Source organism: Poecilia reticulata, linkage group LG9 (genome assembly GCF_000633615.1).
Source record: "Poecilia reticulata strain Guanapo linkage group LG9, Guppy_female_1.0+MT, whole genome shotgun sequence".
NCBI lineage: Eukaryota > Metazoa > Chordata > Actinopteri > Cyprinodontiformes > Poeciliidae > Poecilia > Poecilia reticulata.
The window spans coordinates 5,992,078-6,009,732 of NC_024339.1; the positions used below are offsets into that span (position 1 = coordinate 5,992,078).

The 17,655-nt window shown below is 41.2% G+C and overlaps 1 protein-coding gene across 9 annotated transcripts in view; it reads right to left on the reverse strand.

The window, feature by feature from the left end:
- The window catches only part of arvcfb (ARVCF delta catenin family member b), a 153,195-nt gene that overhangs the window by 10,505 nt on the left and 125,035 nt on the right, over window positions 1-17,655 (reverse strand). For all 9 annotated transcript variants that reach the window (XM_008417644.2, XM_017306596.1, XM_008417640.2 and 6 more), the window contains 5 exons: window positions 6,643-6,770; window positions 4,467-4,617; window positions 4,125-4,317; window positions 908-1,019; window positions 36-123 (listed from right to left, as the gene is read on the reverse strand). In XM_008417644.2, the coding sequence (XP_008415866.1) occupies window positions 36-123; window positions 908-1,019; window positions 4,125-4,317; window positions 4,467-4,617; window positions 6,643-6,770 (672 nt within the window). The remainder of the gene's footprint in view (window positions 1-35; window positions 124-907; window positions 1,020-4,124; window positions 4,318-4,466; window positions 4,618-6,642; window positions 6,771-17,655) is intronic.

Here is a 17,655-nt window from a genome sequence, read left to right on the forward strand (position 1 = left end):
CACACACACACACACACACACGTGCGCAGACAGACCTTGATTCTTCTCCATCAGTGGCAGAGTGGTGTCATCATAACCTGGTTTGCCGTTCTTGGTAGCTTTAGGTGTGGCCGTCACAGTGGGCTGAGTAAAAGAGACGAAGCAAGCAATGTCATGCTGCTTTTTAAGCAAATTTATGCAGATTTTAGCTTTGGAGAATGTACTAGTGATTATTCTATGAATTGAGGAGAGCAAGTAAAGTGCTAAAAATGTAATGTTGTGCTAAATAACTCTTTAGGTTAAGGATCTTGGCTGCTAAGATTGTAATCAGGTGTGGGCATCAATGATAGTGACAGCCAGCTCTATTAATGCCGAGCGTTAGTGATTCATCAGTCGGCCACGGATCACAATCCCAGTTTGATTTCCCGAGATCGGCTCTGATCAGTCACTGGCAGATAAAACACTGAAAGTTTAAAGTTTTTTTCCTACTGATTTGTTGGATCCAAACTAAATACTCAAAAGAAATTTTGTTGATAAAAGCATACATTACAGTCACTTTCATCTACTTCTACTGTGTGCAAGTAAAAATCAGATAACGCTCTTTAAGTTCAGTCCATTTACATTTTAAAGCTTAGGGACATATACAGTGTAGTCTCTTCATTTCTATTCGATCCAAAACCACTACTGCCATATAAGAAGTAGATATTTTTTCCTTTCTGTTTTTAAGTATCAATTGACTGATGTGAAAAATAGGGCAACTCTATTTTCTGTCATAACTTTTATACATCATTGAAGTCCTGAATAATGTATAAAGCATATGTATAGAAATTTACGTTACCCACATTAGGTTAGGTTTTGCTACCTAACAGCTAACTTTCTTCCAGTGCAGAGCAGGAAGTAAAACTTGCGGCAAAGTAAAGTTGGGTACCTGGAAGTGGCTCTTGTTCCAACCGTCCTTAGTCAAAGCGTTCCTCAGCTCCTTGTAGCTCCACACTGTCTGCAGGACGTGTGACGCCGCCTTTGTTTCGCGAGCCGATTGGCTGAGGGTGCGACAAATAAAAGCGGTGGACAAATGAGGAATTTACAACAGCAAGAAAACCGATCGAAACCCCCCTGTCTCCCCTGACAGTGACAGCTGCTGTGATGGATCCTGTGCGGCTGTGATCAATCTCTTTATTCAAAAGGCTCTGCCTCCGCGCCTGGCTTCGGGCTCTGCTTTTGTTTTTCATTCATAACCAGATGAGGGCACGTTTCCTTTCATTAGTTACCTCTGAGCCTGCGGTATTAATTAAAAAGTGGTTTGGAGGGTGGCTCGCATCAAAGAAAGCTGACCTCAGGAGGCCGAACAGAAACTCAAGCTTTATTGTTCCATGACAGAAAAATGTGTATTCGCGGTGGTTAGCAGCTGCCAATATGATCAATACGTCCTAACGCAATATTAGGTCTTTGAGCAGGGCTGGTAAAAGAAGAGGGCATCGTGGGGTAGGTCAGTCCTCTAGTGTTCAGAACCAGCCTGAAATCTGCAGATTCAAAGCTCCACCACCGAGAACTTTGCCTCCAGAGGTAAAAGCCTATTAAATAATTTGTGGTAGGTAAAAATGTGTGCAGGCTCACACTATCCACAGTGTGAAAGGCAGAGATATGTTATGTTATCCTCCATGAATGCTAATGAAAAGCTCCTGATGCAACTAGTTTTCAAGGCCCGGCTAGAATTATCACGCATCTGACGTCTCTTTCATACACAAACTCCTACGTGATTGGCTTAAATAAACACACTCTCTCCGAGTCTGGCTCAGTGTGATCGTCTGTGCCTTGCACAATACAAACACATGAAATCTTTTCAAGTATTCATGTCCGGTTTCCAGTGTAAATATCTCAGTGCGCTTGAAATAAGACAAACACAACTTTCAAGGGATTTTTTTTTTGCAAGATACAGAAGGCTGTTTTAAAACAATAATATTTTAATATGGATTAAAAGAAGCAATACTAGATCCACTTGTAACAAGACATTTTTCCCATAACGTAAGTGAAAAAAATGTGCCAGTGCAGCTGGTGATTTTTGGCTATAAACAAACTCCTATATTTTTTCTTAAAAGTTACTTGTAAGTTAGTTTTGTCTTATTTTCAACTGTTATTTGCACTAGAAACTAGAGGTGTGCCGATCGATCGGTCACCGATCATAATCGGCCAATTTTCGTGAAAAAGTGCATGTTCAGTGATCGGCAATCATTGGCTCTTGTAGCCGATACCGATCACCTGCATCTCATTTCGCAGCCTGTCTGTGCAGCTGGTCTCATCTTTCCTTCACACTGTGCAAACACGCAGCAACAAATCCTAAGCGATGTGGAACTATAACGCACTGAGTGAATCGGGAAGTTTGCGTGTCGCGGCGGAAAATTGAAGCACGTCAAAATGCATCAACACAACGAAGCTAATACGACATAAAAACAATGGCATACTTGACGGAGTTTGGCTACATCGAGGCTCACTGCAGTAAAGACATATGGAGGATCAGATAGCAGGTAAAGCAGCGCACAGCTACAAACACTCACCCGGATTAGCATGACGGTCAGAAAGCTAAACAAATAACCCGCAAAATTATTTAAGTCTTCGAGCTGCAATGTAAGACGCTGGTTCTGATCTCGCTATTGAACCACTGCTACGCGCTACAGGTAGTAATATTTCACAGACGGAGCACCGCTTCTGCTCCACCTGGTAGTGACTCTCACACCGAACCTCTGCTTAAAGCTGCAGCATCTAACCTAAAAAAATACATTTTATATACGTATTAAAACTTTCGCTGTCCTAACATGAGACAAATAATCTCTAAAAAAATAATCGATCTCCTCCCTGCTCTGCATAATTACTCCACTCAGTCAGAAGCAGCCAATCAGAACTAGCAGTAATCAGTTAGCCGCCATGCTATCAGGAAGTTTTCATTCAGTAACTCTGGATTGTTTATTGTAATGGATCCTGTATTTGCTTTTGAATGTTAAGTTTTATGCTTGAATTTGTTTGGCAATGTTGAGAGGTTTTATTTTGACTCATTGCATTAATTAGCCTCTTCAGAGCCTTCATATGTTATCAGTCTGTTAACGATAGTATTACTGATAGCAGTACAATTTGCAGAAGGCCTGTTTTGTTTAGTTTTCTTCTTGTAAAAAGTTATTAAAAACAAGTTTTTGTCTAAATTAAGGTGAATTCATGTTTCCTTTTTTCACATAATGTAACCGGTAGTGTTTATGATAAAAAAAATAAAAAAAATTATGTGATCGGTATCGGTGATCGGGCCTCATGGGTGATCGGTATCGGCATTGGCAGGAAAAAACCTGATCGGCACATCTCTATTAGAAACTAGACAAAAAATGCTAGGTAAGAATTTGCACTCTTACATTTGGTCACACATATCAGTGGATAATTATGAAGTGGACAAAAAACAACTCATGGTTTTGAAACAGTTTTACAGAAATAAAAAAGTGAAAAAAAATTGCACTGAGCTCCATTTACAACACGACAATATAGTTAGGGTTGGCACTTTAACACATTCATTTTGATAATTAACCTCACAGGCTTTAACGTGTTAAAAACTTTAATGCAATTTAAACCCTTTTTTTCCCCACACAGGAAAGTTCCAAGCGGAGCCGTTGGTATGTTTCTGGTATGTTTGTAAATCTGACGCAAAAGCAACATCTGCAAACAACAGCAATTGACGACAAAGGCGCTCGTCTTTGGGGTTAATTTTCACGTTAAAAAAAAACCCGACTATCTGATGGAACGCTGGGAAAGGCCATCAATGTGTGCAAGTCAAGATAAAAGGAGTTAGGCTATAACCAAAGTTATTCAAACACAAAATAGCATCTTGAGCCACATTGATGTGTTAAAACGACCCCGCAGTCCAGACTTAAATCAAACTAAGAAACTATGGGATAAGAACGACTGATTAAGACTAAGCCATTTCGTAAATAAAATGTTCTTCTTGCTAGCGTTTTGTAGAAGTACTTCTACAAAGTATTGTCCTATAAACACACAGCAACTTTACAGGTTCTTATTTGTGGAAGCTGCTATATCCCACTTTTCATTGTTCTCCCACTTCTCCACTGCTTTGCGCTGATCGGTTCCCAGCTTAGTATTTCGTAAATCTTTACCTGGTCCTGTTGATGGCGACCAGCTTCTCGATGGCCTGGGCCTGGATGAGGGAGCGAGCGTTTTCCGAGCTGTCCGTCACGATCTCGTGAATCGTGTTGAGGATGGCGACCACGGTGTCCTCCTCCAGGTTCTTGGCCGGTCGCTGCTGGCCGCTGGGCAGGTTGCTGACGAGGTCCCGCATGGCATAACTTCCTGTGAGGTAAAGGGGTTTTTGAAGCAAAACGGTGAAGTCGAATTCATTGCAAATCATGATTAAATCTTAAGGTGTGTCCAGCGTGGTCTTTCGATCTTAACATGATCTTAACAGTCTCAATGCACCTGACGCAACAAATCCTCCATACCTATCAGATCCTTGTTGCGTCGGTCGATGGAAAGGTTGCGCAAAGCGATGGCCACGGCTCGGACCACCTTGTCAGAGTCGGAGCGCAGCAGCTCCACCAGGATGGGGAGACCTTTCTCCTTCCGCACTGTGGCTCGGATGTAGTTGGACCACTGGAAGACATCGGAGGTATAATCTTTACACAAACACTCCACATCACTCACTCTGCAGCTGAAGTCTGGCTTCTCCTTCTGCTCAACTCGCCGCGCAGCAGGGCTCTGAAAGGACACGCGCTTTAATTTGTCTGAATTTAAACATCACTGGGTTTTACTTCTTGTTTTTTGTAGCATGAAACATTAACTCTGACATAAAAGGGGTCTTTGCTACCCCAAGAGATGCAATTAGGCAGAGAATGGGAATGCCTGAGCCACCAGGTGGCAGTAGCGAGCTGTGGAAAACATGAGGGAAAAGGAGGGAAATAAAGAAAAAAATCTGGGAATGAGTGTAGATGAAAATCTCTGATATTCTCTCAAGGGTCAGGATGTGTTGTGTTAACAACAGTGTGTCAGAGACTCCAACGTGCTATGAGAAAAAAACCAAACAAAAAACCCCCCAGCTATTATTGTGGTTAATTCAACAGGAAGAAAACGTAAATCTTAACTGCAAGTCAATACAAAATTGTCTCAAAACTGAGAACATTCCACAGGAACTTAAAGTTAAAATCCTGGAGAACTAGAGGAGTTTTTCGAGCTCCACGCAGCTCAAAGCGAAGGACGGAGGAAGGCAGTCTGCTGAAGAGAGGCAGTGTGGCGCTGACGCCCCGGCGGGCTGAGTGCGACCCGTCTGCCGAGGCGCGCAGGTGACCGCTCTCGCCTGAGGTGCTTAGCGTAACGTTCGACAGCCAGCCTTTCCACACTGATAATTTACTGCAACCTCTCGCTCAGCGGCTCCACAACCGCTCTGATTGGAGTGACTACCTGACTGCTGCTGGAGAGCCACTCTTCTCATCCAGCGCAGAAAGCCCTGGGAATGAGTGAGGGCTACGGCTGTTATCTAATCACATCACTTCAACCAGATGGGAGGTCCTGAGGTAGATTGCACCGTTTTATATATATATATATTTTCCTTTTCATAGACTGGGTCAGAAAAATATGATTTATTGTATGGTTTATTATTTATCATCATAAATGTCTTATCATGGTAAGAATTTGGATTTATTGTTGCTACTGTAAATTCCAAGTAGTGATACTCTGCCAAAACTGTTCATATTGTTGGGGCTGTTAGTTTTAGTATTTTATCCACAGTTTGTTCAATGATGGTATGAATGAATATCAATAAATTTGAACAAATGATTAAATACTGTGTGAAGTTTAGTGATACAAATCCCACTCATTATAAATGGTTATCATTTTAAATGTTTCTCAGGAGCAGTTTTTGTGTTTGTGGGGCTATTATTGCTTTTTTATGCCATCACAGCCATACAGTTACCTAAAATCATCATCACAACAGCACCACAAAATATCGTGATACAACTTTAATTTCATATCGCCTACAGCTGGTGCAAAAGTTGCCAATTTCACTACAATTATCTTTGATGGGAAATAAGTTAAATTTAATTTCCACTTTGATGAAATCCTCACAAAAATCTAAAGTTCCTACATGTTTTTTATGTCAGGATTTCAACAGTTTTTTCAGTTCTTTTAAATTCAACATAAAGGTTCTCTCTTCATTTATACAAAGTCAAGCCTCAGATATGACATCTCAAAAGAGCACAGGTAGGAAAGAGATTTGGATGCCTTATTTTGGTTTCTGATAGCTAGCTAGGCCTGGAAAATACTTCTGTCATATTCTATTGTTTTTCAGTCTGTGCAGGACCCCTGGGGATTTATTTTTTCTTTGATCAAAGTCCATTAACTTATCTTGTCCTTAAAGCCAGTCTCCTAGCTGTCTACCAGTCACCTTTATGGTAAAACGCACATCCATTTTAACATTTAGCTCAACTAGTGCTCTATCGTCCCTGTCCTCCGCTAAAGCGCAGTGGGATGCCATTTACCCCTAATTGGTGCTTCCAGCTGTAAAAGTTTCGCCACCGAAAGGCCACGACCAACATCAAAGTTTGCAGAAAGTGTGCAATTAGGCAAAAAGTCAGTTTGAACACAGCGTCTTGTCTTTGTACCACTCCCAACTCGAGGACTTACAGTCCACTGTCCAGCGCTGAGGTTCTGCAGAGCCCCTGCAGCCGCCTCCAGGGTATTGTAGTTCTGGCTCTCCGTCAGCAGAGAAAGGTAGAGCCTCACCACTTCGGGCTGGTACAGCAGCTCGAAGCCTGCAGGGGAACACAGAGGGACAAACTGGTAGGAACCACTGGCAGGGCAAAAGAGGCAGATGGGCTTTGTGGAGGAGCCAGCAAACGTATAACAAAAAGTTATCTCAGAGACCTTCTGCTCAACGAGAGAAAAGACGCTTGTGGTGGCCATGATGCACAACACCTGCAAATGCCTGAAAATTTGGGTTGAAGCGTTTTGTTTTCAGTAAAAGCTTCAAAAATACGAACATGAAGAGAATCTCTTGACAGAAAATGGCTGAAAGAAATTCCTTCCTTTCAGAAAGAATAGTCGAAAATGTTCCACTTTGCAACACGAGAGCAGCACCGCCGAAAAACACTCGAGCATTACAGGAGAACACAAGGAGAGATTATTGATCCGACTTTCAAGTTTGATCCCGAGTATTTGAGAGGGAGTTTTATCTCACCAACACACAAGACGTCCAGCCACAGTCGATCATTATTCCTCTCTCTGATGGAAACCTAATTACATTTATCAGCTATTAGAAAGAGCAGGCGCAGCGAGGGAGGGAGGCAGAGGCTTCTAATAAAAACTGAAATCAAATTCATCCATCAAAGGGCTTCCTTTTTTTTCTTTTTACTTCAAACAAATAGGCTCATCAGTGTTTCACAAAGAGCCAGAGCAATACAAAGCAGTACAATTATTATAGAGGTGACAAATGAACAACAAGGCCTTAAACTGTTCAAGTTTCCTGAAGGAAGTAGAGACAAACTGATACGACCAGGTGGTGAAAGGAATCGGACAAATTTGGGCTCAGAAAACTAAGATTTCAACCGTGGACGCGCCATAGCTAAATACAACCAGGTTGTGCTAACTGCAACACTCTGTGGTGTGGAAGACACTACTATTGAAAGAAGACTAGTTAGCAGTTGGAAATTAGCTGCCTCTTCCAGAAATTAAACTGTTTATTTTTGGAACAACACAAAGCTAAACATTCGCCTGTGAATAGCGAAAATCTGAAAATACTTAAGACGCTTTCTAAAAATGGCTATCACTTCCTATTTTCTCTTTTTAGTTCAAATAAACACCAACTATGTCATAATATGCATTAACATGGACAGAGGAAACCGTTTTAGCACACAGAGACTGTGAGCCAGTAATGCTAATCTTGCTAATGGTGCTAATCTTGCTAATCGCAAATTCCGCTGCGAATTTGTTTGTGTCACTTGCAAATCGTTTTTAATTTGTTGTAAATTATTAATTAAAAATATATCAATAATTAATGACAGCTCAGGTCAGAGAGGCTTGAAAAAAAAAGAAGAGAAAAATCAACTGCCACCACAATCTCAGAATGGGTTAGCTTTGCAATAAAAAAAAAAAAAATCCGATCTCAAGAAGGAAGATACATTTTATTCAAGAAAACACCACAACTGAAGAAAAATGAGCTCTGATTTTGATAACTAATCCTGGGGGGCAGGGGTAGAAAATCATTGTGTTTTTGTATTAAGATACAAGGAAAACAAAATGATCTTTACAAAATGATCTTTACAAATGTGCTTATGTAAAAAGATGAAAGGGTCAAATGTGTCACCTTTGAGTTAAGGAGTCTAAAACAAAACCAAAAAATGAAGATCTTGAGTTTTACAGATTAGCTATACTAAATAAAAGTCGAACCAAACTTCTCCTCACCATGCCTAAAGTTAGAAGATATGAACGTAGTGAGTAAAATAATCCTACATAAATACAACAGCCTATTTATCCTCGACCACAGCACATTTCAGATTCGTCTTCCAAAGCCTCCAGGCTCAAATGAAATGGAATGTAACTGTGTTTATTCATGTGTTCTGAGGCCAGCTTTAATATGAAAACCCTTCTGTTTATGTGGGCACCATTATATAGGAACCTTGTAGGAGAAACACACACAGACCAGCCAGGCTCGGAGAACATTTACTGTCATAAAACAACGCTTAGTGTAAGAATGAAAGTGGATGCTCCTCTTTTGGAACTGTTTATTATAGCAGAATAATAAAAAACAAAAAACAAAAAACAGAGGGGAGTGGGTGAGTTTTGTGCTTGAGAGGTAACGGAAACATAAAGTTAAACTTGTGTCCTTAAATTCATCTAAATCCACATCTCACACCCATCATTTGCAGAGAGCAGTGGCCTCGGCTCCCCTCTAAGATTGCCGCATTCAGACACGGCAACATGGTTGTTAACACTCGCAAACTGTGGTTTTCTTCCCCGTGGCGTTTCCCTTCAAGATCCCTCCACCAGAATGTGTGTGGGAGGAACTGCCAGATCGGGCGAAATTAACTGAAGGTGCTGTCTGAAAAACGTTGAGCTCATTTTCAAAGGCCTGCACTCCCTAAAAGCTTTAAGGCACAATCTTTTCAAGCAAAAAAAAAAAAACAAAAAAGAGAAGTGCCTTCATTTTCATACCTCTGTTATTTTGACCTGTAAAAACTCAAGGCGGCGCGCGAGCGTTCCTCGGGGAGCGTTCTATCGGAACGATTCTCGCCGAAGCAGCGCGACCAGGAGACGTCGGAGCACGGTTGTAACCGTGTGCTAAAAACACGAATCAGATGAAAAGGTTCGCTCAGGGGCAAAGCGGGAGAAGAGGGAGCCTGCAAACCCCTCCACTCAGCAACATTCTGCACTCGCCTCATATTTCTGGGCGTACTGGGTGCAAACTCAGCAGACTGGAGACTGGAGTCTGCCAGGCCTGTTGAAAGACATTTCATCTCCGGAGCAGATGCTATCTGAGGAAAAGCAAGTCAGGCATGTTGAACTCTTACAGTAGCATGTCCTCTATGCACAGTTTCTCCCCCGCAGTCTACATACAGTACATTGTACAAACGTTAAGCCATCCTCATTGTGCCTTCCTTAAAAGAAATGAGATGCTCACAAAATCTCTGAGTGTTCTGAAAGCCTTTCAAGGTTTTACTTAGGAATTTCATTGCTAAATTGTTCAGTCTTTGTACAGTAAGTAAGGCCTTCAAGAAACAACAACACACAAAAAAAAATACACCAAAGATGTTGTCTGGCCCGGTTCTGGAGATTTCTTATGCACCAGGCTGAAAGAGAATGAGAAAGCAGCTAACGTCCAAGAGAAAAGTTCTTCTGTGAATTCACAAAAGCCCTGTTTGGCCTGCTTTAACCAAACTCTAATCTGTCTAGAAAGTGAACCACACCCCCTGAAAATAACTATCAAGTGTGAAAACAGCCCAACACTATCTTTATCTAAGGCTACACAATCCATTTGTATCATTTATTTATTGGGTCATAAAATATCTCTGCCAAAATTTCTAATCATCTGCGAAGGCTTCATGTCACCACCTCAGGTTCGTCCTGATCAGCCCTCTGCCAGTTTGCATTCTTGGCTGCGGTGAATTGTGGTTGTTGTTGGTGCCGGCTGCCAGTTTGCTGGACAGAATTACAATCTGGACACGGAGATGAGCTGCGAGGCAGATGTGATCTACTACGGCTCTGTGACGGAAAACATGACGATGTTTCCTCCGTCAAGTTCTGGTTTGGAGTACATGCGAGTGACATTTTTAGGGAAATAAAAACTGTATTAGCACTGCCTATCGGAAGTGCAATATACCATAAGTGTAGACATTAAAAAGCAAATTCTGCCTCACGATGCAGTGTGCCGGCGTGACTTTATAAAGTCATTGCAAGCTATTATTATTAGAAATGAAGGTGTTTGCTTGATTCAATGTAGCATCTTCGTTTGAGGCTCTTATTTTGAAGTAAGAAAGGAAGTAGTTTTGTTTGTTGGGCTAGCCCATATTCTGTTATAAACAGCAGTAAGGAAGCATCCAGCTCTATTCTATTCTTTTTAATGCAGATCATGACAGGAAATAAAACCTTTGGCACAGAAGGTAGGGAAGCTTTCTGTGCATTTTGAAAACACTGAGACTAGCTAATTGTTAGCCAAAAATGGTGAAGTTAGCATGTGCTTGATATCTTCTTACCGCTGCTGGCCTAAAGGGCCATTTCAGAGTGTTTTAGCATTTGAACATTTCTACAGTAAGACCAATGGACCTGGATAAAACTGAATATTTCTACAAATTTTTTTAAAAGTTTAAAAGTTTTTAAAAACTTGTTTCATAAAATTATTATTCGATTGCACAAAACCAACAATGAAGTGTTTCCAATTGTTTTAATTTTTTGGGCATTATGCCCACTTTATAATTATACAACAATAATAAGAAGAAGAAAAAACTTGCATAACTACAGCCTGGCCTTTGAATTCTTTACTCTGTTAAAAAAATTATTAGGATTCCCTATAATATTGGCAAATTATTATTTTATCTTATGAATCCAACATTATGTACAGTTTCATCATATACTGTATATTACAGTGACTCCACTAGCAGATCTAAATAACTGTGCTGCAGCAGTGGCAGGCTGCTGTTTTTACTGTAATGGCTGTAATAACTCCAGCATACGCTGTTTGCTCCACACAAAATGACATCCAACTACCAACCAAAGATGAGCTTTTAGTTGCCATAGAGACTGAAAGTGTAAAATGACTTTGCTGCGTCATGGTGTAACAGGCACTAACAAGTATTCTGCTTTTTGTGTCGAAGTCATCAAAGAGTTACAGAACCATATATCTACACAGAGGTTTATATTTACAATGCTGGATTTCCACACTGGATTACCTATGATTACACGTTAAGATGCTAATCTTGCAACAGCTCAAAACCGGTATTCCTATTTTACAAGCTGTTATTTCCTGTAATATTTTGATTACATATTGATCACAATAAAACATAAGCCGCTGGCATTCTGCAGCCACGTCTCCACCACATGCCGAAAGCAAACGCTACAAAAATTATGCCATAAATAAAAACATTAAAGCGTAGCCAGCATCAGTGGCGGCTCCCTGCGAGCTCAGCCCTATGAGCCCATTTCCAACACTTGTATGTTGGTGGGGCACATCACACACAGCTGTGGCCTCCTTATGGAGCTCCTGCTGCGCTCCGAAATACAGCAGTGCATGCAAACACGCCCAGGAACTAAAGCTGGGCCACACAGCCATGGAGTTACAAACATGGAGTTACATGGCAGGAGAAAGAGCTTTAAACGAGGCGAGAGTGGGAGGAGCGGCAGGCTGTTTCTCCAAAGCAGAAGATGACGACGACGGCAACGACTCCCGCAAATCGAGGCGACGCTCAATTAGCGCCGGGGTCCCGAAGATAAGGAGCTTTTGTTGTGCTCTGGAGCATGAAAACTGGGTTAGAAACTAAGTTTGGTTTGAGTGATTGAGCGATGCCTGGTGAAGAGCTGCAGCAGTAATTGGGTTCAGGCGGCTCCGCTACTGCCTCGATGTATTCCTACTGCCTCGATGTATTCCACTGTGACAGAATGGTAAATAACAATGGATTCATTGATGTGCATGCAACGTATTAATGTATGTATGCAAACACCGCAAAGACTATTCAGTATTCCCGCACGGGGGGGAGAAGGTGGAGGGAGGGATGTAGGAAGGGGGGTGACAAACACCTCACATTCGCAAATCTTCAGGGCTTTCTGCTTTGCTCTCACATAGTCGAGTGCATTCGAGCAAAACCGGATACACGCCTCTGCAAACAGCTCCGTGTGCACACCTAAATCCATAAACACACCAAACACTTGGCGAGGCATGTCAAAAAGTGATGTCCATCGATTCTGTCTGCCTACATCCAGCTAGAGGTTCCGTCTTGAATTTACACCGACGCGCCGTTTATTTACACCTCCTATTTCCAGCATGGCACCTCCACAAAGCAGGGAAAACATGCTGTGTTTCCATTACAAATGTGCACAAAACTTTGTCAATATATAAAAGAAAAACTGCCTCGTTCTTGTGCCAAAATGTTTTGTAAAAAAATTTGAGGTTTTTTTTGGAATTAGTGTATTCTCATCAAGCAAATTTAACTGCGCAATTATATGGTCAACAGAAACGCAGCAAATAACACCACAGCGCTTTAAACAGTGACAAAATTTAGGCGTAGCGTTGGAACAACAGGTGACTTTTTATTATCCATATGGATCAGAGGTGGTAAAGTTTTAGTTTAAAGTGCGTCTACACTATGCTCACAACTCATGACTTTGTTATTTCTGACAGTTTTTTTTTTCTGGGCAGTCTTTCTATATTTCCAGTTGCAGTTCATAAATCTAGCTTTGAAAGCTGTGCTTAATTCAAGACTGAAGAATCCACACCATTTGTTGTATTAAAAAGCAACGGTACTATGCTAAGTATAGTACTTGAGTGGTTAAATTGTCTCCAATCTTTCACAAAAGCTGACTCTAGGACAGATAAACTTTTGGAACCTGTTTGATGGAGAAGCCTTGATTTAGAGCCTTTGTCTACAAATGGAGAAAAACCAGAGCAGTGATGATACTTCCCAGGAGTGGCTGGAAAATATTATGAGGACGGATGAGACAAAAATGTAATTATTTTGAATGCGATTGTCTCTGGCTGCTTTACAGCTCCATGACCCAAACAACTTGCCTTAACTGATGGAGCCATGCATTCTAGAAATCTTTATCTACAATTTCCAGCCATCAGTTTGTGATCTTGAACTCATGCACACCTGAGTTTATGTAGAAAATCAATGATCTAAAGCTGAGAAGCAATTTGGAGAGGCCTAGTCAAAGCCTGGTTTTAAATTTGAGAGGCTCTAAAATGGCATGAAAGGTGTTCATGCTTTAAAACCTTCCAGTGTGGCCAAGTCAAAACATTCAGGAAGAGAGGAACATAAATCCTCCACAGTGACGCAAACACCTGACTGCAGGTTTTCACAAATACTTGATGGAAACTGCTAAGGACAGTTTTAGGAAGAAGACGAAGTAAAAGACAAAAGAAAACTGTGCTTCCAGAGGAATGCTGGCAACAAGGCCACATTCTCCACCAGACAAAGACCACATAAATAAATGAAATCCTTCCAACGGGGGAAGCCTCCAGTTTCTAGTCTAGCTCCACATCTGAAACTCATGCAGGCTTAGCTCCACAAACCCCTCTTTTATGTCTGAGCGTCTTTATGCGAGCGCACGCAGCACATGGGACACCGCTGCAGTGCTAATGAAGTCTTTCTTGGGGCAGGAGTCACAGTGCCGTGATTGGCCAAACATCGCACATCATTAAAAAGTAACATGGCTGAGACGGAATAATGCTCTCGACCCTCTCGGGTTCATTAAAAAAAAAAAAAAAAAGGTGAGCGGTGGAACCACATAAACAAAACAAGTAAATTGGTGAGGTTCGCTGAGGCCTTCGCCGCGGCAACTCCGAGTTGTTCGGTGTTAGCAAATAACGGCGCTTTCATGTTGTTGTTTATTCTGCTTGGAGCAGAACCAGATGGCGGTTGTTAGCTGACATGTCAGCTTCGCACTACATGATAATTACTTTGAGTAGGACAGCACATAGAATGTTGGACACAGAGAGAATCTGTAAATACGAGCTGCGGTTCACTGCGTTTTTATTTAAACCGAGAAAATACGAACGCAACAGCGTCTACGGTGGCATACTTTTTACAAAACGCAGCGTTATCCTCGGAGGAGGTGGAGACAAAGACGTCTGAAGTATCAGCAAAGAAGGTGACGTGAGCTGACACCAGAATATCAGCTGCGGTAATTAGAAATCTGCACAGTATTTGTATGCTAAAGATGCCTGTTAATGTCAGCTGCGACTATAATTAGGCCCTGATTGGAGATGCATGTTAATGCTAGGTGTAAATCTCACTGAAGTACATCTAATTGACTTTCAAATTCCCTTCCCACGGCTCCCACTACTCCAATTTCTGTAGTGGCGAACCACTGTGAAAATCTGTTTTACTACAATCAAGGGAAAATCCTAAGTACACCCTATGTGCCTTTGGAGAATTTAACAAGTAAAACAGCAGTCAGGTGCTTTTAATGTGATACAATTAAATATCTGATCATTAGCAAGTGTGGCCACCAATATAAAAGCAGGAATATTAATAGTTTGCTGATCTGGAGTTGTGTGTTAGCACAATGTTAAGGTACCCGGTGTCTTGTAACTTTCAACCTCTCTTTGCTTCAGCACAACAAGCTCCAATATTAGCTCATCAGCTCTGCAGAGCTTGACTGCAGACAAGTGAGGAGTATTTAACTCAAGGATATGGGACATGGGACACATCTAAAAGTTACTGGAGACTCAATTTTGACTTCCCAACAATCGGAGAAGGGTAAGAAGTTAATTTTAAAACATTTTCAAGATATTACTTGAGGACAGTACCCTATCTTCTTAGGACGCCCTAGCAAATTTATCAATGGCACGCATTGTTCAGAGAAATGATAAAAACCAAAAGTTCTTAAGAGGACAATTAGAAAAAAGACAGAACATTAATGACTTGTTGTTAAGAGTGGTCAGGAGGAAACACATCTTTACTGTTGGAAGAATACAGCAGCACAGTTTTGCTTGAAAAACTTGCATCAAAATGAACAAAAAGAGTTTTGGTCAAATGTCCTGTAGCCAAATGAAACCAACGTAGAGAGGTCTCACCATAATTCATAGAGCCACATAAATAAAATAAGAAAACAGTGCATTGCCTAAAACAAAAACACGACCTATTAAGCAACATGTTGGAGGAGTGAATATTTTGGCTTGAGCACCAGTCAATGAGTCATGACACCATGAACTCCTCTGTACACCAACATGTTCTAGATTCAAATTGGAGGCAATCTCTCCACCCATGAGAAGCTAGAAACAAAGTGGCTCACCAACAGAGCGATGATCCCAAACATAAGAGCAAATCTACAAAGTCCCAGTCAAAGTCCAGATCTCAGTTTGATTGGAATCCTGAGGCAGAATCTCAAGAGAGCCTCAGTGAACTGAAGTAAGATTGTAAAGAAAGTGTGATCCAAAATCTCATACAACAGCAAAAAAGACCAATAGAAGTTACTGAAGCTAAAAGATGTTCTCCAACTGATCAAATCATGCGCTGTTGTTAGATTTTCTTATGACAGTGTCAACAGCAATGGAAACTTTTATGTTCCCATGATGATGTAAGAGAGATAAGAGATATTCCAACATCTCTTCTTTTGGTCTGACAGCAGTTGTTCGACCTCCAGTCATCCCTTCAGTTCACCGTAACCCCTCATAGTCAGTGGGCTCCAGCCACAGATTGGCATCTCTATGAGCAGCCCCAGGGCAGCACGCATTAGCATACCCACATGGTGGTTGGCCTTCATTTGGATGTTGACAAAGAGAGGCAATGGCCTCCATCTTGGACTGCTACCCGTCAGTTTTGTGCCACAAAATGTACGGGCGCGATGAAATGATTGAAAGGAGGGGAGAGGAAAAAGATACTCCAAAAGGCACAAAGGCTTGTGCCTCACTGACCCTTCTGTCACTACCTCCTTCATTCTTTGCCATCTCACAGCAGGCGTCTGCTCTGGCACCACCGTAAGTCTGGTCCATAAAAGCCGGAATCCTAACAATTAGCATAATGGGACCCTTAGCAGCAAGCTGTTTCTTCCGGTGCGAGGGGCTTCTTCCTCTTTCTTGTTCTCAAAGGCCAGAGGAGCCACGCTGTGCCTTTTTGGTAGAAAGAGTCGAGCACCGGTAGCGAAGACCTGCTGATGAACTGGACTGTCTGAAACGTCCTTGAATTTCTTTCACAAAGTTCATCGAAGATGTTCCATCTGTTTTTTCTTTTTTTTTTCCCACTGCAACCTTTGACTTCTGGATACGAACACAGACCCAGCAGTTCTGTCACTGCTGAAGAAAAAGCCAGTGTGTCTTTTTGTAGCTAATTCAAGAACGTGTCATGCATCATGTAACGTTTCCATCCAGTGTCCCTTCTCCTGATGGGAGCGGGTTTCAGGGCCTCCGATTAAATTATTGTGTCCGTTAGGTGCAGAAGTTATAATCCATTTGGATGAAAAGCAAATTAAGTACATCTGACTTTTTTTTCAGTGTTGGAGGATGTAACGCCTTTTTATGGCAATTGGACTGGGAAGTGAGATGAATGAGAATGCATACTGCTGACATTCAAGGTTTGCAGACACAATGTAAGCTCTGTTTTATGCAACAACTCATATTTCCATGAATACATTGCTGCTTACCTCTGGCAAAAACAGAACCAAGCTGTCATGCTTCCAGCTGCTTTAAAGTCAAAACAACAAGCCCTGCAATGAAACATGTCTGCCTTCAACAGTTTCCTAAGCATCATCTTGTGGAATATAACACAAACTTACAATATTTTCCAACGAGTCACTTTTCGTTTGATTCATCTATACTCACATTGATTTGTATTTGGTAATGATCAAATATCGATCCTTTTTTCTTAGTAGAGTCTAATCTAGTAGGGGAAAGACTAAGATGGTGAGAACCAAATGCTCAACTTAATACTTCCAAATCCCTCCAGCTACCAGGACAGTGTTTGGGAGTAACACAGAATCTTACATTTTAAACAATATATAAATTGTGTGCTTAATCTATAACATATCACAATTGTTCTGATATGCCTTACATTTCAATACTCGAGGAATTGAAGTAAGTGACACTGCCTTCTGTACAGTAAATAGCACTGTAGCATCACTGCCCTGCACATCTGATGCTGTAGCATGTTCTGATCGTTAGCCAAGCCAGGCTACAATAAATTTGTTGAAAATTCTTCAACTCCAACTCTAAATCACTACACATATCTGTCATTATGGTAACACTTTATTTGAAGGGGGGTGAATAAGACTGACATGACATTGTCATAAACATGACAACACCTGTCATGAACATGAACAAGCCTTCATGAATATTTATAACTGTTGTCATAAAGCGTCATTCGGTAAATTATCATCATTACCGATATAAATTTGTTATAAAATTATTACTGATTGCACTTTAAAAATTAGGTAACTTTATGTTATTAAAGGTAAGGTTTAAACAGTAATGATTTCTTGGTTAATATCAAATTG